The sequence below is a fragment of the Pleuronectes platessa genome, chromosome 18 (assembly GCF_947347685.1).
Source record: "Pleuronectes platessa chromosome 18, fPlePla1.1, whole genome shotgun sequence".
In the NCBI taxonomy this organism is placed as follows: domain Eukaryota; kingdom Metazoa; phylum Chordata; class Actinopteri; order Pleuronectiformes; family Pleuronectidae; genus Pleuronectes; species Pleuronectes platessa.
The window spans coordinates 10,731,473-10,752,210 of record NC_070643.1 but is presented as its reverse complement, the minus strand read 5'-3'; the positions used below and the strand labels follow the sequence as shown (position 1 = coordinate 10,752,210).

General features: G+C 43.0%; 3 protein-coding genes across 3 annotated transcripts; all 3 read right to left on the bottom strand.

Moving 5' to 3' along the window:
* Window positions 1-370: 370 nt before the first annotated feature.
* LOC128461690 (acetylcholinesterase collagenic tail peptide) lies at window positions 371-6,391 on the bottom strand. The gene is made up of 17 exons (XM_053446744.1): window positions 6,289-6,391; window positions 6,064-6,173; window positions 5,861-5,983; window positions 5,591-5,635; window positions 5,431-5,457; window positions 4,406-4,477; window positions 4,238-4,300; window positions 4,135-4,161; window positions 3,994-4,038; window positions 3,684-3,719; window positions 3,521-3,601; window positions 3,185-3,281; window positions 2,959-3,098; window positions 2,726-2,845; window positions 1,761-1,890; window positions 1,151-1,253; window positions 371-600 (listed from the first exon to the last, which is right to left on the bottom strand). Exons 1-17 carry the CDS (start codon window positions 6,389-6,391, stop codon window positions 531-533), a joined length of 1,392 nt encoding a protein of 463 aa, XP_053302719.1. The 3' UTR covers window positions 371-530.
* A 2,293-nt stretch (window positions 6,392-8,684) lies between these two features.
* On the bottom strand, window positions 8,685-11,327 carry LOC128461623 (cytochrome c-a). Its single transcript, XM_053446632.1, has 3 exons — window positions 11,167-11,327; window positions 10,586-10,763; window positions 8,685-10,002 (listed from the first exon to the last, which is right to left on the bottom strand). Exons 2-3 carry the CDS (start codon window positions 10,752-10,754, stop codon window positions 9,857-9,859), a joined length of 315 nt encoding a protein of 104 aa, XP_053302607.1. The 5' UTR covers window positions 10,755-10,763; window positions 11,167-11,327; the 3' UTR covers window positions 8,685-9,856.
* A 3,133-nt stretch (window positions 11,328-14,460) lies between these two features.
* Window positions 14,461-16,226, bottom strand: npvf (neuropeptide VF precursor). The gene is made up of 3 exons (XM_053447452.1): window positions 16,071-16,226; window positions 14,761-15,128; window positions 14,461-14,530 (listed from the first exon to the last, which is right to left on the bottom strand). Exons 1-3 carry the CDS (start codon window positions 16,224-16,226, stop codon window positions 14,461-14,463), a joined length of 594 nt encoding a protein of 197 aa, XP_053303427.1.
* Between the last annotated feature and the right edge of the window lie 4,512 nt (window positions 16,227-20,738).

The window sequence follows — 20,738 nt, the reverse complement described above, 5'->3', positions numbered from 1 at the left end:
GCAATATGACAGCACTGTACTTCATAAATATTTGTTTTTCTAATTTAATGTACACAAATATTCACAAATATGTGCATACTACAATACATATAGTATCCATAATATCATTGGCTCTTTTGGAAAAGGCTCTTTTTTCTCTGTCACTACAAAAGAAGTTGAGATCACAGCTTATTTATGCATTAACAGTCAGCAAGTCATACATATTGTAACTATTTCATACGTCATATGTTTTGATAAATGTTTCCCACAATCAAAAGTGTCCATAACAGTGCTGCAGCCAATGGTGTGACAGTAGCTGTTCTTCCGAGGCTCAGCGAAAGAGTTAAACTTCCAACGAGGGAGACAGTCGATTGGAAAGCTGACTCCCATAACTATCCATGGCTCAGAGCAGGCACCAGAGCGTCCCTTTAATTCCCTCTCAGTCCGTCAGGTTTTCTTAAAGGGTGAAACTTCCATAGAAATCCGATGTTTATTCCCCGTGATCAGACAGAGGAATTGCAAAGTCGCAATGCGGCTGTTAACTTTTCAGATCAGGTGAAGTACTTGCAACCGGTGGAATCGATGAGGCAGGAGTCGGTGCATCGGAGCTGCCCAAAGGATCTGCAGGGGGACAGGGAGAAATGTTTTATAACAAGATTGCAGTAAATTCTGTACCTACACCAATGACCTATGATGTACTAGCTCAGAGTATTTGCTCCCTTGCCAAGAGTTACATAAGAGGATTTGGTGCACCATGTATTCATTATCTGCAGCAGATAAGCTTAGCTTAGCAGTAACACTGAAATGATATAAATAATAAAAGTTATAAATAATTATAACTTTATGTATAGAGCAATTTTACAAAACTGAGCTACAAAATGCTTTACAAGGGCAGCAGGAAAAAACAGAGAGGTCATAAGATCATGGACAGAGCTCGGTGTAATGTTTCAGATCCTTGTGCTGAGCTAAGCTAACCATCTCAAGCTCTAACTCCATATTTAGTGTGTTAAAATGAGATTGGAAAGCATCTGTGGAAAAAGGGAAAACTGCATTGTCCAATCTTGGCACAGAAGATCTCTGTGAAATTCCGACCTATGGTGCACCAAAGTGCTCTGGCACCTTTGTGGTGTATGTTAGTGTGTTCATTTGTAGAAGCTGCGACTGAGCATACCCAGGAAGATAGGACTTGCAGGTCTGATAACCAAAGTCCTTTCCATCGCACTCCTCCATGCCTTCATGTCGGTAGCCGTCTCCACAGTAGGCCCACTTGCAGTCTGAGGTGATGAAGTGAAGGAGATGAGGAGGAGGAGGAGGAGGGGGAGGAGGAGGAGGGTTTTGTGGAGAGAAGGGAGGGAAGGGGAGACATTACTAATTGCTTTGGCACACCTCCGTGTTTCACAGATGCTAATACAGCGTTTTTCCTGCTAATTTAATTGAACAGCCGAGCCGAGAGTAGAAGGAGGATGGCAGCAAAAAAAGAGAGGGTGAGATTAATGAAAGATCAGGGGAAGGTTTCACAGTGCGCACTGCTTTGATCCTCTGCCATATGGGCTCAGACTCTGTGGTGCACTGTAGTTAGGCTCTGTGGGGCGTCTCATGAGCAACTGGGTATATGGCAGCATGATGTTTATGCAGCAAAAAGCTTTGTAGTTAAAGAGAAGTGGTTTTTTCTTCATCTAGCAGATCTGTAGATTGTTATTCAAGGATTTATTTTTTTATATCTTTATCTTTACATTGCTGAGCATGTGTGTATAGATGAGCAAGAGAAGCAGGTAACTCACTGAGGCAAGCGTCAGTGACAATCTGGTTTCCATCATCACACTCCTCTCCGTGCTGGGCATGCACCTTCCCGTCCCCACACACACCCTCTCTGTCCGGGACTTTCTCTGTGGACTGGAACGCCTGGAAGGGCTGGACGAATTGTGAAGAGGAAAACAAGCGTTGACCTCAAATTTCAGGTGACCAGATGTAATGGGATCTTGGGCAAACACCTGGCTTAACCTGGTAAACTACAATGGTACTCAGTAGAGCTCATACCTCGACAGCACCTTTCATTTATTCAAGCTGCACCAAATTCACCACTCCAAAAATATCAGTTCCCTAAATGTGCCAGACTGTTGTCCTATCAAAATTGTTTTGTAGCAATGTTAAAGATATGTGACTTAATATTTTGTGTTCATCTCTGACGCAAACTGCATCCTTCCTCACAGTTTTGTGGTTTTGCATAATCCTGCAAACTAATAAACAAACAAACAACTGCAGATGAAAACACTAGGATAGGACTCAGTAGAGAACAAACCACCGCCAAGGCCCGTCTGCCCCTTTCAATTCAATCAAGCTGCCCCAAATTCTTACACACTCTGCCCTTTTTTCAGACATGACCTGCGGGTTAAGGGAATTGGAAACAGAGTTTGGCCGCAGTTTGTCTTTCACAGATGCCCAAAGCAGCAGGAGGTTCTCTGCACAGACGCGTTTACAACAGCAACAAATCCTCCACATTATTCAGGAGAGAGGTGGAGCCGCCGGGTGCAGCAGACAGAGGTTCTGTTTGTCGTGTTAGAAGCGTCATCAAACCAACAACTCTCTCTGCTGGCAAAAGCTAGAAAATTTAGATAATAAACTGTAAAGTTTAAATTAAGCACAGTTTTAGTCTTGATATATATATGTTATTGTGAGCTGTAAATCATGTCATGTGCTCACTGGCTCACTGACTGTGAAATATACTACAGCTTTCAGCATCGGTTACCTGTATGGGCTTCCATCCATCTTTATCTTTAAAGTACAGCATCCTCTGATCCTTCCTAAATGCCAGTGCATTGTCCAGATGGAGACGGCCCATCTCCTCTTTATTGGTGACCACAAATATCTTCAAGTAAACAACGAGAGGGCATTGAAGACTGATGAATAAAGATTGCTACAGTAGTCATACACATTCAATATGTATGATATAGGGCTGTGTTGTGGTGACCATAGTCTTACTGCAGGGACTTTATTGGAGCCCCCCCGTTGTGTGTAGCTTCCGAAAGGAGCATTATTAGCTCCAGGCGTGGTGTCACAGTCACAGCGACCTGGTGCACCGGGGAGTCCCTTCTCTCCTTTTTCACCTTCTAGATAGAGACCTGCAGAATAAAACTTACTTTATGACACGGTGGTAACAAACACATGCCTACACCATACAGATTGTGTTTGTGTGCGTGTGAGTTACCTGAGGCCGGGGGACCAGGTGGCCCAGGAAGGCCATTTGGACCTGGGGGACCTGAAGGGCCCATGACTCCTGAGGCTCCAGTCTGGCCCTTCATGCCCTGTGCAAACCAGAAAACATCACAATATTAGAAAAAAAACACACACACAAATGCAGTCGTGTTTCAATGACTTTATCACAGCAAGTGAGAGTGACATGTAGGCCAGCTGTGTGTTTGTTTCTGTGTGTGTGTGTGTGTGTGTGTGTGTGTGTGTGTGTGTGTGTGTGTGTGTGTGTGTGTGTGTGTGTGTGAGCAGAGTCAGGGAGTCTCGTGTATTCTCCTTCCTGTCTTCCTCTCACCTGTTTGCCTCTCTTCCCAGGCCGCCCAGTTGGTCCTCTCCTCCCTGAGACTCCTGGCTCTCCCTTCGGTCCCTGCTCACCCTGGGAGAGGAGTGTAATTGAGGAACAGCCTTATGATGTTAAATCAAATATTCAAGTATCCCCATTGATTAATCATTCTTACCTTCTGGCCCAGCATCCCGGACAAACCAATGGAACCCTTTAAATGGACCAAAGGAGAGCTTTAATGTGAGATGACATGTAATTCCCACCACAGATTAGTTACTTGAGTGTTTAAAGTTGATGTAATCCAGCTCTGACACAGACAATTTGAATGGTAAGGACCTGACAGATTACATATCCTGAACCACTTTGGATACTAGCAGAAGCTGTTTTACAGGACGTCACTGCCTGATCTAATGATTTGGACCATTATAACACATAGAACACTTTGCAAAAACAAGGCCAGGGCCTGGAATATAGGAAACTCAAACCTTATCGCCTTTTGGTCCTGCTGACCCCAGGTCACCACGAGACCCCTTTCAAAGAAGAAAAGGGGGAGAGGGAGGTAAAACGTAGGATATAACAGTTTAGTACATTCAAGCAGCTACTATGGTGCATGTTACTGAACTTACCTTATCTCCTTTGTAGCCAGGTAAACCCTGAAAAGGCAGATGAGTGAAAGATTAGACAGAAGGGCATCGAACATGTGTGTGATGATGTCCAGATGTGACAAACCTTTGTCCCTGGTGGGCCCCTCAGTCCTGGTAATCCCATGAGTCCTGAATCCCCTTTCTCACCCTAATAAAGAAAAAAAACATGACCATATATTTTGGTCTGTGCCATATTAGTAATGAGCCATTTTCCACAAAAATGTGTTAGTTCATGGAAAACCATGAGATTTACCGTGAGTCCCTCTGGACCAGGCCATCCAGGTTGCCCTTGTTTCCCGGGGAGGCCTGGCGCTCCTGTCCGACCCTGCAGGAACACAAACAGATTTGTCTCTGCTCGTTTAATATAGAACCTGCTAATTGTGTGGTGTTAAGCTGTAAGAGTTAGTTGTGGAGCGGTTTGCTGACTGACGGTCTTGTGGTAACTCGGCACCTTGTAACTCCACCGTGTTTGTCGATGAGGCTCAACACCATGCTTGTTTAATGACTGTGCTGGCCTGATTTCGATGGAGACTAACAAATAAGCTGCGAATCTGTGATGCCCTGATAACAACAGGACAAAGGCTACAGCCTGCAAACCTTAACAATGCCACGGACCTTAACGAGTGGACTGGAATAAAGCTTTAATCGAGCAGGAGGGCCCGATATATTACACAACGCCCTCACGTCTCGGTGACACCTGGACGAGTATCCCAGAGGTGCTGCAATGCCTGCGGCGCACTCCCGTTTAGCCGCCTGTCATTAAATCAGAGGCCTGCAGAGACACTGTGGACCTGCTGCTGCTGTGTGGAGTGATTTATCATGGAGAGCAAAAGCACTCAGGGAGATTAAAGTGCAGAAGTGGAATGCTGGAGAGGCTGGATCAGCAGGACTGGAGTCCAGTACGGTGGGCTAATGGAGCCAGGCCAAGGCAAGGAAGGAGGAAGAAGGGGAGGGGGGGTTCGTAGGAGGAGAGAAGAGAGGGGGATGATGAAGAGGAGGACGGACAGACCACATCCAGGGATACAATCAGGTTCTGGTACGTGGCCGCAGCGGCTACAGAGTCTAATGTAGCATGACCCATTTGGCAGCTGCCGAGGATATTTTGAGCGCATCAATAGACAAATCGCATCACAAAGATTGAGGACGTATCAGCTGGACAAAGGAGGCAGAGAAGGAGGAGAAATCCAGATCGCATTATTCCAAGGACACGCGAGAGACGGACCAAAGAGGGATGAGCGAGAGAGTGAGATATATACGGGAGAGGAGAGAGAGACTCACCTTTGACCCCGGGCGTCCAATTTCTCCCTGGAGGAGGACAAATGAGGGGACATGAGGCAGAGCGCTCATTAGAGCTGAGTGAAACACAAGGACACACGCACACATACTTTCATGGCAAAATACATTAGAGGCATATTTGGGAAATAAAAAAAACACAAACCTTCTCTCCTTTCGGTCCTCTGATGCCAGGCAATCCACCTTGTCCCTGGAAAATGAAAACAAATCTATACAGCTCACACATCCACTATTGAGCACAGACAAATCAATACTAAAAAAGGTAATTTGGTTCCAGTTCCACATCATTTTTAACAATATTTGCATCTACAGTATGATTTCATTACGTGATGCGCTGTGATGTAATCCGATTGAAAAGCTACTAATGGCGGTTTACAACATTGTGCGGTATTTTATTTTGAAAACACAGCCTTACGTCTGGGCCCCGGGGTCCAGGAGGTCCGGGGGGGCCAGGCGAACACCCCTCAGGTGTTACGGGTTTTTCTCTTTGCTGCACCTCTCCTCCACCAACACTTGGCTCCAACATGCTAACGTAATCCTTCAGACACACAGGTTTGAAAGTTAATGAGGGCGCATCAGGCAGACAGGTTGAGTGAGAGTGCGTCTGTGGAGACCTACGGGGCTGCCTCGCTTCCACAGCTGGGGCGGCGGAGGGAAGAACAGCGGCGGAGGCGGAGACATGAGGCAACAGGGGTCGAACCTCATCGGCTCATCCAGCAACCTGAGGGCTGAGAGGCAGGCGGGGGGGGGGGGGGGGGGGGACAGAGAGAAGCAGCCGTGACAGAGGCAGGCTACATGTCCGTCAGTCAGGACACTCACACAAACAGATGGATGTCTTCTTACCTGACTGGGCAGAGAGGATGCTGTCCATGAAAGGGTGATGGGAGGAGGCCCACGCAGGACTCAGGAGAAGGTGGAAGGACACTGCAATTTTGACCAGATCCATTCTACTGCTTTGCTTGTTTACTCTAGTTTCCCTGAAACACACAAACACAAGCTGTCTCACACACACACACACACACACACACACACACACACACACACACACACACACACACACACACACACACACGCACGCACACACACACAGAGTCATGTCCCAATGACTTCTAAGGACATTTCATTGACTTACATTGAAATGTCCTTAGAAGTTTCAATGTAACTAACCCCTAACCCTAACCCTAACCCAACCCTAAACCTAAACCTAAACCTTACCTAACCTAACCTAACCTAACTTAACTGAAGCCTAAACCTTACCTAATCTTAACCTAACCTAACCATAAAACATGTCTTCATCTTAAAATGTAATGACTTATGTTTTGGGAGCTTGCCTTTTGCCCGTGTACCACAGCTCAGCTTGCCACAATGTAAACAGGATTATGTTCCCACAACACACACACAAACAGACACACACACACACACACACACACACACACACACACACACACACTATTTATGCTGTCTGAGGTTAATGCAGTTACTGGCAACTGTCACCTCCCCCTCTGTACTGTTGAGGATGCTTCATCACTCCCTCACTTTTGTCCTCTATACTCTCTCTCTCTCTCTCTCTCTCTCTCTCTCTATCCTCACAGCATTATAAACCTGTTGCCCCTCAACACTGCAGCAGATGCAGTCAACACTGTGCCCCCCCTCCCCCCCAAACTCCAAGCAGCCCTGCATGTGCCATGATGAGACCATGCACTCACTGACAAGACATAACAGTCATGCAGCTGTCACAGGTTCACCCACCCACCCAAACACACACACACACACACACACACACACACACACACACACACACACCCACACACACACACACACACACACACACACACACACACACACACACACACACACACATGCCTACTTGCCATTACCTCTTCCCAAATCCATGATCAAACGAATATGTGATATATGCAATTGAAAATGATTATCCCGCGTTGAGCCACGTGCGTTTTGCAGAAAAGATGCTGCACAGGACGTTGGTCACTCCATCTTCACTCTTGAGGCTCACTCCCCTTCTATCAGTCTCTACATAGCCTGCAGCTCGTTCTAATGCCCCGAGGATGCATGGACAACAGTGTCATCCACACCATGCACTGCTTTTAACGCACGCACCTTACCTTCCACTTGAAATCGTCTGTCTCCTCTCACCTAGACGCAGCGCACGGTGCGCAGTCCCTCGCTCTATGGCTCCTCTGGCATCTGGCGCGCTGTGGCCAATCTGCACCGCCAATAAATCTGATCCACTTATCGACCGGCGTCTTCCCACACAACACAGCTGTTTGGAGGGGGGGACCTGTAGCAGAGGCCGATGAGTGGAGCCAACACAGAGGAGCCAGCTGCGGATCAGAGTCCCTGTCACGGCTGTAGCATCTGGATGGAGCTCAGTGCAGCAGGTTGAATGTGTGAGCTCACTGTCCGCATGCTGCCACTCGCTTGGCACGTTTCATCTCCACAGTGATGCTGATGGTGTCTTCGTCAGGGAAATGGCCCCATCTCCTGGACATTTCGCTCTACGACAGATTTTTCTTCTTTTATATTAGGAAGGTTTTATAAATGTGATCCATGCAATTACAAAATACCTCCAAACTCCCTCCAAAACCAAGGAGATGGTAAATCCAAACTCCCTCGACCAGTGGATCAACATGGGGAGGACATTGAAGTGGTGCAGTCTTACATGTACAGTATTTAGGTTGGAACCTGGATAACAAGCTGGTTCTCAAACACTGACACGGCTGTTTTTTCTCTGGAGGCTCAAGTCATTTAATGTCTGCAGTGAAATGCTGCTCATGTTGTGTCGGTCGGTGGTTGTGAGTGTATCTATGTCGCTGCAATCTGCTGGTGAGACACCTATTTATCTTTATGCAATTTCATCCATTATGTGCAATGATATTCATGTCTAAACACTTCGTTTGCCTATATATTCAATAGGGTTAGGGTTAGTAACCCTAGTCATTTAATTTAGATGTTAGCAGTATCCTATTGTTGGTTTTATTTTAGATCTTTAATATCTTTAATGAAACCCATACGATTTTAAGTTACCTTTGTGAGCTGGGTGCAGCTTGATTTCATTTTACTCTGCATTTCACTAGTGAATGGTCTGAATGACATAAAGTGGATCTTGAGTCTTGTATCTTTACCTTGCAAACCTCAGACGTTCTAGTTAGTGGACGACCCGCCCTCGGCCCTGTTTGATTCATTATGACACAACAGAGATATGTAGAAAAGAAAACAGGTAATTTTTTTTGCATTTACTATAAATGTTTATTTAAATTCAGTATAACCAAAACCTATCACAAATTACAAAAGCACATTAACGTTCATTGAAGTTATCAATACAAATGTTCATGAGCTGCAGGACACTGACATCTGCTTTGAAATCTACAACATCTTAAACATACACACTTAGGACTTTCAACACATATGTGTAAAATAGTACACATCTATTGCAGGAGCCACAGTTTAGGCCTTGGTGAAATCTCAGCAGTTTCCCAACTAGGAAGCTTTTTACCCATTACCTAATTTTAGTTTGATATATTTAAAATTCTGTTTTAATTGTTCTCTTAGTGTTGACGTGGGTTTTCACCGGGTGGCTTAAGGCAACGATGCAGGACTTTGGGCTTTCTTAGGGCACATTTCTGGATAACATGCAGTGCTCTTGGCAAGGTGTCATGATATGAACCTTAAGTGGCCAATGTGGGGGATATGACCTAAATAGCACAAACAAATTCGGGGCCACCTTTGGCACCTTTGGTTGATCTGCGGTATTGCCATGGCTTACTTGTGGCCCAGATCTGTCAAACAGGAGTAGAACGCCCAAGTGCCATAGTTCCATGAGTTATTTGGACCGGATGACAGAATCTGGACCAAACCTGGGGCGACATAATAGGTTAAATAGATGATCATCTGACCTGCAATTCACTTGCGATTGGTGTGTACCCCGCCTCTCGCCCAAAGTCAGCTGGGCTCAGCTATAGCTCGTGACCACAACACTAAAACTTTTTCAAAATTGACCCAAGAAACAAAAACACTTAAAAACAGAAAGAGACCCAACAAGCAATACACATACAAAGATAACTCTATAACAATTACCATTACAGTTATGGTAAGAAGTAGGATTTAAAGTGGCGAAAATGCAAAGTGTGTGAAACCAGATAGTTTCTGTGCAAGAAGCAGTACTTTTTTTTGTGTAAACGACAGCTTTTAGAAAAGGAAGGCTGCCCCTTTAAGAAGCCCCGCCTGAGAAGTGACTGGAGGAATGCTAATTAAAAACAGTCTCCATGTGAACAAATACAGTGTGGAAACAAAGTTGTAATGCAACAAAAGGTAGTCCCAGAAATAACAAATACACTGTGAAGGTACAGTGTAACGCCACTGTCTGCAGCTGCATGATTGTTCTGTAGTATTTTTAGGAGGTGGAGTCTTTTAAATAAGCTATAATATCCTTTCTGTCCCTTTTCTTCCTGAGCCCAGAGAAGATCATCTTGGTACCGGGGATGTACTTCTTCGGGTTTTCAAGGTAGACATTCAGAGTTTCCTCGTCCCATATGATACCTAAAACAGCAAACATACACATCAACTGCATGTTAATGTATGTAATATGTTTTCATGTCACGTGTATAAAAAGCATGAACTGTAACACATGTTGTCACTTGGTTTATGTTTTCCTGCCTCCACAAACAGGGAGGGAAGTCTCCTTCACTGCTGTCCCACCTGTTCAGACCTGCTCCTCTAACTGCCGGGAATGGAAAATAAAAGAACCAAGCTGCTGTGCTGCACTGCACTTTCATTCATCTATCCATCTATCCATCTATCTATCTATCTATCTATCTATCTATCTATCTATCTATCTATCTATCTATCTATCTATCTATCTATCTATCTATCTATCCATCTATCTATCTATCTATCTATCTATCTATCTATCTATCTCTCTCTCTAGCGGAGAAGCTTCTTTACTAAAACAAATACCTTTAAAGACTTTAACCTTACCTATGAGACTTTTGAATGAAACACAAATGGATCTCTTAATGTTGCTTTTGTTTCTGATTTGAACGTTTTTGCTGCAGCTGCACCTTGATCGTAAATTTACAAATTCAACCAATCAGTCTCTAGGAATTGCAGCAGTGATCCATACCTTTCTCAATATTGGCCGTTGTGTAGGAGAAGCCAGGTGCCTGACCCGTCTTCCTCCCGAACAAACCCCACAGGTTGGGTCCCACTTTGTGGCGTCCCCCCTCTTCCACTGAGTGACACTGGGAACATTTCTGGACAAACGCCTTCTTCCCTTTCTTGATGTCCCCCATGACCGGCAGCTTCAGGGAGGAAAGATCACAGCGGCAAATCAGGAAGTGTACGACAACACATCGACTTAGTGGAAAGTGAGCCAGAATGTGAGACCCAACCCAGGGCACAGAGGAAATACAACATTACCCTGAAACTTCCGGATTGCTACTAAACAAGTTATTATTTTCACAGAGCAAAAATGCAGCAGTGTTGAGTTGGGAAGCGAATGAAGAAACCAAGTCACAGCTTTCTTTACTTGCTGAAAACAGAGCATATAATACAGACGTCCCATTATACTGAAAACATCAAGGGGGAAAGCACAGCAGTGAACAGTTTAGGAGAGAGGGTAGAAGAGGACAACAACACGAGGAAGAGAGTGAAAACACACCGCACACAGGGGTGACACAACCGAACACAAACTTCACAGTGTACCTGACAGGATAGTGAGGGTCCACGTGGAAGTTTCCTCCCTTTTGCCCGAGTCCAACTTCTTAGATCTCTGTGTTGTGGCTTTTTGTTGGGGTTGAAACCGGCAGTAAAAAAACTCGAAGCCACACGAATACAATTTCTGGAGGGAGGGAGGGTTTGAGTCGGGTTGGAAACATATTGCACAACCTCTTCCAACTGTGTGTGGGCCACGCCCTGCTACACAGCCAGGTGAGGTATGTAAAATATGTTATGGGAAGAAAAAAATATACTTCTGCTGCAGTAGAAGCTTTGAAATAAGACGGTGTGATTTCAAATTGACTTTTTAGGGCATTGGAGAGAACACGAGTCGAGGTGGTAATGCATGAGTGAGTGAAAGCATTGTGGTTTGAAGCAATTATTATTTATTATCAGTGACATCTGGCCCCTACCCCTCCTGTCCCCAGTTCCCCTCAACTCGCTCTGTCGATGACAAATGTTTTAAACAGCTACGCTCTTTATGCAAATAATTACACGGAGGATGAACATGCAGAGCGAACATGCACCATATCCATCAGATCTGAAGCAGACGACAACAGGCACCGTAAATTAAAATTCAGGAAATGCGCAAAATTGATGGAGTCGACCTTGGAACCTTGGTACTGCGGCCGTTACTCATGTATTGAATCACACCTGCACTTCTCCTGTCAGAACGTGAGGTGTGAAAAAGGGCTCATAGGATCAGATTCACTCCTGTTGTTTTGTATTCATGTCATATTCAGATACTAGATGAGCAGCACACCAGTGTTGTGCAAGTTCACACCTCTCATGAACTAGTTCAAAGTTCAGTTCATACAAGTAAACATGAATAGTTCACGTTCATAGTTCACCATTTAAATTCTGAACTAGTTCATAGTTCAGTTCATGTCATAGTTTTAAGGTGGAAAGTGAGAATGATAGACTTAACTTGTTAAAGAAAACCTTATCCATCACTACCCCTTGCCTTTACTGTAAGCGCACACAAGCACATAATCTCCTGTCGGGGGGGGGGGGCTACAGTCACCTGTGAAGACCAGCATCATTTACCCCTGAACCAGCGCGGAGAAATGATGATGATGATGACAAATTTAATATATTTTTTTTTTATATAAAATTACATTTTTCAGGATGTGCGCAGAAGCCCATTGCGCAGGAAATTAATTTTTTTTCTCTGTTTTTATATTTAATCATTTTAAGTTTACACAGTGCAAGATATTTTTGCAATTAATAGGAGAAATCCTTCCAATTTGAAGAGTTCAGTATATTGCCAGCTGGAAGAAGGGAAAGAGTGGGGATTGAACCTTGGTCCTTCTTGTTGTAGACCAACCACTCTACCGACTAGGCCACACTTCCTGCTGATTGGCATGGGGAACTAAGCACTCTAACAAGATGGACAAATGATCTTGTCATTTTATGCTGCTATTGATACACACTTCAGAGAAAATATTTTCTACTTTGCTACATATATTTGACAGCCTAACTTAAAGGTTACTTTTATATTTTTCAAAATGCCGTTCAAATTCTTTATTTGTCATTGAGTGCGTTCAGTTCATCGTTCTCATAAAAGTGAACGTGTTCAATGAAGGTTTTATTTTGCGTTCGTTCATGCACAACACTGCAGCACACACACACAAACGCACACGCACACACACACACACACACTCTCACGTTCACGCACGCACACGCACACGCACACGCACGCACACGCACACGCACTGTCTGCACACATCATGATTTATCTATTTCAAATCTGTTATCAGACCTTTGACGTTTTCTCACCTCTGACTGTTGAAACATATTCTTAATCCAGCAGATTGTCTATTTTACTTTGGAGTTTTCTCGCCCTCTAGTGGTGGATCAGTGTAATGAACAAACCCTGCTCATGACTCCTGACTCTTTTAAGGCAGCTATAGCGTTTTGTGTGTGATGCACTACTACTCTTTATGAAAGCTAAAGCTGCTATACACTTTGAGTCCCTTTGTGAAAGAACACACATGAATCAGCATAGAGTTGCATATGAGTATAATCCCGAACACGTATTGGGAACATTCCCTGTATTTTATTTTTAGTATTCATAATGGGAATTCTGGGATAAAGTGGTTTGAAACACATAAGATAATAGACACGTTTAGTGCTACCTTGCTGTATTTATATTGTTCAGTTGTTTTCAGTCAGTTTGCTTGATGGTTAACGTTGTGCCCAACTCTACCTGTATAATGAGGCTTAGGATTAAGAATACAAAATATTTCACAAAAGTCTCCTTGCAAAACCAAAACTAATTCAGTAATGAAACTAAGCAATCATGCTACACTATTTAAATGCTTCATTACATACAGACACAATAACAGGGGAAGTAGACAGAGACTCTCTGTTCATCTGTGAGGGTGGTTGTCTAGATGATTGGAATAATTGTCATTTCATAATATAATTTTGTAAAGCCCAATAACAAAGGTTTAGGGTTAACCTGAGCCGAGGCCCAACACTTTCCTTCTGAAGCCACATTTAAAATCACTAGATCTGTTTTTTTATTTACACAAAGAAATATCAGTCCCCCTAAAAATGTCAGATTTTCCATCTACGTCCAACATGTTAACAGCAGGAGACATCTCTTATTTCCCACTCAACACAGCATCCCCTGCTATTAAAGACCGTCTGACCACATGCGCTTTGTGATGAAGACTCACACGTGTACAGATGAACACAAACATCAGCCTTTAGCTTCATTTACACGGAACAAATTCCTGACTCACTAATCACCAGGCTCTGCAGAATATATTTGAAACCAGCATTTAAGTACTAATTAGGACCCTCAATCTGGGTTTCTATTTTTTATACAGCATATACATCCGCCCGAGGCCCAACAATCTCCACTCGACCACATTTGAATTCACTACATCCAGCTCTATATTTGGATCTGCACCAAATTGCCCACACTCATAAATATCAGTCCCCTTGTCATCAAGACCATCGTTATTCTCAAGAAATCAACAAACCCTTTCAAAAACGCTCAAAATTTTAAAAAGTGGGGTAAAAACTCCTGGATCCACCTCCTGACCTGGATCTGCACTAAAACTGTCTGGCGCAGATCGCAATCCTCCAATAAGTTTCATGAGAATCTGCCCTCTGGGTTTTTATTGAATCCTGTTGATTAACAGAAAAACAGATGCAGACGAAACCTCATTTGAAACTTTTATTTCTATCATCACTGATGTTTTCCATTATAATGTACAATAAAACAGCAGTTAGAGGAACTACAGAATTTGAAATGTCAAATTCACTTCATTAAACTTTGACTTTAAACATGGAATTTTCTTCCATTTCCACCTCTGAGCTAGATGTGAAGTCTTCAGCCCTGTGGGAAAAGAACACACAGTTAGTGCTTTTCATAACAAAACTCACAAATGACTAGTATGTATGGATGTTCAACTGAAACAGTTAAAATGTGAAAGACAAGGACATCACCCTCGTGACAGACTAGTGACCTGTCCAGGTCTTTTGCCTATTGCATTGTGGGACAGATTCAGAGCAAGAAAAAGAAGAAAAGGACTGTACTGATAGAAGATGAATATACCAGTTGCCTACCAGTGCAATCCAGTTTTAAGGAGGTGCTCAGTGGCCATAGTCTGAAGGAGGCTCCAGTAAAGACTCCTTCTCCCAAATCTCTGAGGCAGCCCTGGGTTTGGTGCTAGGTGGACAGGAGGACACTTGGTGCACATTCGCCCCCGGGAGCGTCCAAACCTCTGCGGCATGTTGGGGGAGTTTGGTGCCTTGTCCTCATCGGGGTCGATCTGTCTCCCGAAGCGCATGGGCATGTTGGCGTGCATGTGGCCAGGCTTGACAGTGGGCGGGTAGAGCTTGATGATGGTCGGGAGGCTGATTTTGCTGGTGGTCGGGGTCACGCGCATGTGGAAGCTCTCCAGATCCAAACTCTTTCGGATTTCACTTTTTGTCTGGAATGGTAAACATGGTGTTTAAATATTGACAGTTGTGTTACAGAACACAAGGAAAGTAGATAAACAAGGTCATGACTGACTCACTGTTGTGTCTTATAAATGTTTTTTATAATGAATTATTAAGGAAAAGCCCCATGATGGTTCTACAAGCAATAAAACCAATACTACTACTACTAATACTATTATTAATAATAATAATAATAATAAGCTTTTTCTATTGCAGTTATCACAACAAAACTCAATCGATTGCTTTACAAAGTACAGATTTAATAAAACAGACCAAAAAATGTAAAATATGAAGATTAACAGACATCCATTCAAATCTGTTAAAAATCAGGTATTAAAGACTTTCATATTAGAAAAAATCGAAATATATGTGGATAAAACATAGAAAAATATTCTAAACTCACTAAATTAATAAAGCAACTGATGCGTACAATAATTAATAATAACATTTATGATATACTTTATTTGTATTGCATCCATCATACACGAAATGCAGCTCAAAGTGCTTCACATACAATATGAGGAAAATCTGATATAGTATGGAAGATTGTCAGGGAATAAATAAAAATAAATAAAGAAATACAAAAGATGACTCAATAATTAAAAAGGAATTCATAAATAAATAAATAATAGAATCTTCAGGTAACTAAACAAAGATGCATATATAGCCTATTTCACCACCAAATTAGTTTTTCTAATTTATGTGCTTAAGTGTTCTTTATTGTCATTTAGGTACTTGTTCATCTAATCAAGTCATTTGTTAATTCATTAATCAATTAATCAATAAGTTAATGTATACATTTAATTACTTATTTATTTACATATTATCAAGTTGTTGATTTATATATTTCAAATTTTGGCAGCTTTGGTCCTCCATAAAAAGATAAATTCAGCGGCTACACAGAATATTCGGACACATAAGATGATACCTACTTGTTGGTGCGGCAGTCTCCTCACTGTTTGTCTCCCGTCTTCACCCCCCAACAAAGTTTTATCGCTGTGGATTGATTTCCTGTAGAGGTCAGACGCCGCTGCCCCTCCAACAAATCCCAGCATCAGGAGCGCTGACAGAAACACTGTGGTCAACATGTTAACAGCAGGTATCATCCTTTATTTCCCACTGACCACAGTGTCCTCGGCTATATAAAACCGTCTGACCACATACGTCACCTGCGCTGTGTGATGAAGACACCTACACACACGTGTACAGACAAACACAAAAGCACATACATCGGCCCATAGCTTCATTTACACGGAGCAAATTCCTGACTGAGTAATCACCCGGCTCTGAAGAATATATTTGAAACCAGTATGTAAGTCCTAATTGGGCTCCTGGATGAATGCTCATCAGTCTGGGTTTAGATTTTTTTATCAAAGGAGAAACAAGTGAGAAGATCATAGAGAATCTAAATTAAGAACAAGTGTTCAATGGGGAAAAAAGCATGGAGTGCAAACAATGGTTCCACCACTCAACTAATTACAGTTATGTTAGTTAGGCAAGTTCTTTTTCTACACTAATGAGCAGGGATTTTAGAAGGTTTAAAGGGATAGTTCACGCAAAAATGAAAATGTACCCATCGTCTACTCACACCTGTGCCGATGGAAGGGTAGGTGAAGTGTTAGATTCCACAAAACACTTCTGGTGTTTCAGGGGTGAACATTGTTGCAGTCAAATCCAATAAAGTTGAAGTAAATGGTGACCACATCTTGAAACGTGAAAAACAACAGAAAAAATAACATAAAGTGCCTGCATACTGCTCCTTTGGTGTCATCAAAGTGTCCGTAATCCCAGATATACAAATTTTATTTGAAACAGCGTAATTTACACCATGTTGTGAGCCTCAATGTGAGAGATCTAACCGCTCTCTTCAGCATTTACAGGAGCAGTAAGGAAAAGGGGCTAAAAACGTGGTGTAATTGACGCCATTTTGGGTCAATATTTGAATGTCGGGGCTCAAGGACACTTGGATGACACCACAAGAGAAGTATGGAGGCATTTTCTGATGTTTTTCTGATGAATTTTACGTCGGAAGAGGTGGTTTTGGCTGCAATGCTCTTTACCCCTGTTTTGTGCACTCAGACACTTCACCCAGGCCTCCATCAGCATAGTGGTGAGAAGATAGAGTGAGTTTAAATTATTTTAAGAGAGCTACAGCCCTAATGTAAGAAAACAACAGCAGCAGCACTGGGCGTCAACAGCAGTTACATATGGAGCCGAGGTTTTGTCTTTCAGCTCCTCACATCTATTTTTCCTTTTTAACTCTTGAAACAACTGAACTGTGCTTATCTGTAACGTTTCATCAGCTCCAGTTGTAATTGCTTTGAGTTACAATGACATCAGTTCTTCCATGAAGAAAATAAATTGCAGTTCAAGAACATTGTATTGTTGAATTGAGTATTTCATCCTAAAGGGCACTACAGCTAATATTACCTATTCTTGATTATTTTTATATCTCTCATCAGACCATATTATAATCTAATCTTCGACCTCTCAAACCTAACTTTTAATAGACTCTAGGTTTGTTTTAAGATGCCCTTTTCCAATTTAACATTGTTGTATAACTGAATTTGTTCAGATCTATATCTTGAAGACAGTTTCTGTGGCAGTAATTTATATCTAAATGCGTTTTTTGGTTCTTATTCAAAACACTTATTGATTCCACATGAACACAGTGAGCCTTTATTTTTCTTTCCCAGGATCTCTAAAGCAATAGGGCGGTGTGCCTTTAAATTTAAAGCTCAGACTGGAGTGACCCGCCCACTTCTTCTCTCCAATCTATAACTTCTTTTGGTTATTTCTTTTTTTAACCGTGTCCTCAAGCAGCCTGCTCCTATTTGTAATTAATAACCTGCTTTATCCAATCTTAAGAGAATGGAACATATTTAATGTGCAGGTGCATGTTCATGTTGATTCCTCTCGATGCAAATAAATTGTCAAAAGAAAGTGACACAGGTTGTTTTTTAGAAAAGTTACAGCAGCAAGACAACACATTTTTGAAGGTGAATATGAATATCAGAAAAACAAAGACAAATGTTTGAGTAATATTTTGGGGATGACTGAGGATATCTTGTCTTTCTAATAAAATAATATAACTTATATGTTTTTTTGTTTCTTGTGAACAATAAGAAAGATGTAAAATCATTGGCATTGTTTTTTTCTCATCTGTCATATTAACCAGGATCCTTTATTGTCTGAGACTATGTCTTTGGATGGGTCTGCTCTAACTCCATGTCAGGAATGGATGTAGAAAGACCAGCATCCGTCAGCAGGTTCAGGATGGTCAGCAGGGGCCAGCCTGATGTTTATTTCTTTGATTGTTTTGCTGGCATAAAAGACCAAAATTAATGCATTAGCCCATCTCTCAATATTCCAATCAGATTCACGCCTATGGCCACATAAATCTTTAGAAATGGATAACAAACACATCATTTAAAAGATCACATCTGCTGAGGACTATTTTCAGCCCTGGGTGTGTCTCTTTAGTCAGGAGTAAATCCTTCATAGCACTACTTACAAATGACAGACAGTTTAATGCAGCCGAGGCCAATTATTCTGACATTTATGAACGGTTAATCTCCCAAAACACCGGGTCCTGTATTCACGATGATGCCGGTCCATGACATCTTCTCATTAGAGCCTGCCTGACGAGTAAACACCCACATCTTTCAGCTGTTAACTGCCTTAGTTTCACCAGTTAAGCCCAGTCTGAGAGAACTGACAATATCAGTCCTGACCCAACTCCTCCAGAGGCACAGACCACATTGTACAACAGGTTGTGTGGAAAGAAAACCAAGGGTGGTGCGTTTGGGAGGTAAGTGGAGGAACCTGCATGTCTGGCTTGGGTAGCTCTTGTTTTTGCAGTGGAGCATCAGCAACTGCTCTTTGTCTCATGGATTTGCAGGATCTAGTGTGTCAAAGGTCACAACCATCGACCAGACTATATCTTCTTCACAAAGAGCTTCCATTTTCTCATCTTCTATCTTTCAAGTGTGTGTTCAATGTGTAAACCTCCTTAAAAAAGCGCACAGATGACAGGCAATCATCTCCTCCCTGTTCGATCTACCTTGAATTCACTCGGTGAAGCTGCTGCGTCTGGCAACCACTGGACAATTCAACTCTGCAACACAGACAAAGGGCTATCGTCAGCCGCCATTCCGGTTCTGAAGGTGTCGACGCTGCGTTTAGATTCACACATGACTCACTGAAGCTGCATTTGCGTCCCCAATCAGACAGAATGTGAGGAATGCCTGGTGCGAGACACAGGGTGATCACGACAACCCTCGGGGAACTTTAATTTGAGCCATGCGTCACGACCCTGACATTTTTGCCATTTGCCGTGTTGCCACGTCCTGTGAGCGCGGCGAGCATGTAGCACAGAATGCATCTGGTTTCAGTGACTCAGTATTAACCTTAAGATGTTTTTTTATGGTTATGGTTTCAGTCTATCTTTCTGTACGATCACCTCCCACCTCTGCGCAGCCCCTCTCTTTGTGCTCTCCCTCTCTGACCCTGGCCCCCAGCTCGCCGACTATGGGGTCTGGGATTTACGAGCCTGTCTCTGACACTTATCCAGAGTCTTATCCGCAGAGGGCTTCCCTATACTTCAAGCTCTCCCTTTGTTCTCTCACCGAGCGCTCTGAGCACTCCCGCAAAGACCTTGTTCTCTGCCAGTGTAATTCTCTCATGCTTAATGTTTTTAATGTGTATCCCTCTCCACCCCTGCGGCCTTTTCATCTTTCCACTTTCCTGCTTTTGGCCTCCCCGCTCTCCCCTCCTCTGTTCCTCCCCGTGTAGCTCACTTTCTTTCTTACTTGACTGAAATATAGCCCTGCATGTTTGATTTAATACACAGCAGCCTTCCATAAATAATAATGTGTTTTGGAACAGTGCTGAATCCATGTTTCATACACTTGTGTAGCCTATTTTGTATATCGGACATGTAGGCTTTCCTGAAATGCTCATTTGTCTGCAACATTCATCCACTTTTTGGACTCCAGGAAAACCAATCAGGAAGGAGAGGGCAAAAAATAAGCACATGCAGACCCAAAGGAGGGAGGAAAAGGGACAGAGACAGGAAGCAGAGCCACAGAGTCGACAGTGACACCGTTGATCCTCGCCCGTCCCTTTGTGTCTGGGATCTGGCGGCGTGCCCAGAATTCTTCGCCACGACTGCAAGGGACACCCCTCAGATTCCCGGGATGATTTGTGTGAATGTGCTGTTATCCCCCTGTTGAGCAGATTTATGTCCAGTTTTATCTCCCCCCTCACTTAGACATCAGCCGGGTCATCATCACAACACTTTACATGCCCGTACACTCAGCGAGGAGACACATTCATCAAGGCCTCGTGACGGGTTATAGTTTTATCAATGATCAAATCCATTTCTACGAGATCACTGCATTATGATGTATGGGAAGACGCTCTGACGCCGGGTAGACAGACACACAGGCTCGTGCTACAGTGCTGTGTGTGTGGTCGGTGCAATTATGAGTTGTGTTGTTGTGATTGTGGCCAATGATGATGATGATGGCTCCATGGATCTCACATGACCAAATCCAATAAAAAAAAAGTCTCAGAATTACAAAAAAACTTTGAGCCTA

Bases quoted from the DNA above. Each gene is read 5' to 3' on its own strand.
- LOC128461690 (XM_053446744.1), bottom strand. From the start codon at position 6,391: ATGGATCTGGTCAAAATTGCAGTGTCCTTCCACCTTCTCCTGAGTCCT. The intron at 3,602-3,683 runs GTAAGAATGATT...CTCCTCTCCCAG, and splicing joins CCGGGATGCTGGGCCAGAAG to GGTGAGCAGGGACCGAAGGG. The intron at 601-1,150 runs GTATGCTCAGTC...GTCCCCCTGCAG, and splicing joins TGCAAGTCCTATCTTCCTGG to ATCCTTTGGGCAGCTCCGAT.
- LOC128461623 (XM_053446632.1), bottom strand. From the start codon at position 10,754: ATGGGGGACATCAAGAAAGGGAAGAAGGCGTTTGTCCAGAAATGTTCC. The intron at 10,003-10,585 runs GTATGGATCACT...TTGCTGTTTTAG, and splicing joins AACGGCCAATATTGAGAAAG to GTATCATATGGGACGAGGAA.
- npvf (XM_053447452.1), bottom strand. From the start codon at position 16,226: ATGTTGACCACAGTGTTTCTGTCAGCGCTCCTGATGCTGGGATTTGTT. The intron at 15,129-16,070 runs GTAGGTATCATC...TTACCATTCCAG, and splicing joins GGAGACTGCCGCACCAACAA to ACAAAAAGTGAAATCCGAAA. The intron at 14,531-14,760 runs GTAGGCAACTGG...CTTTTCCCACAG, and splicing joins CTTAAAACTGGATTGCACTG to GGCTGAAGACTTCACATCTA.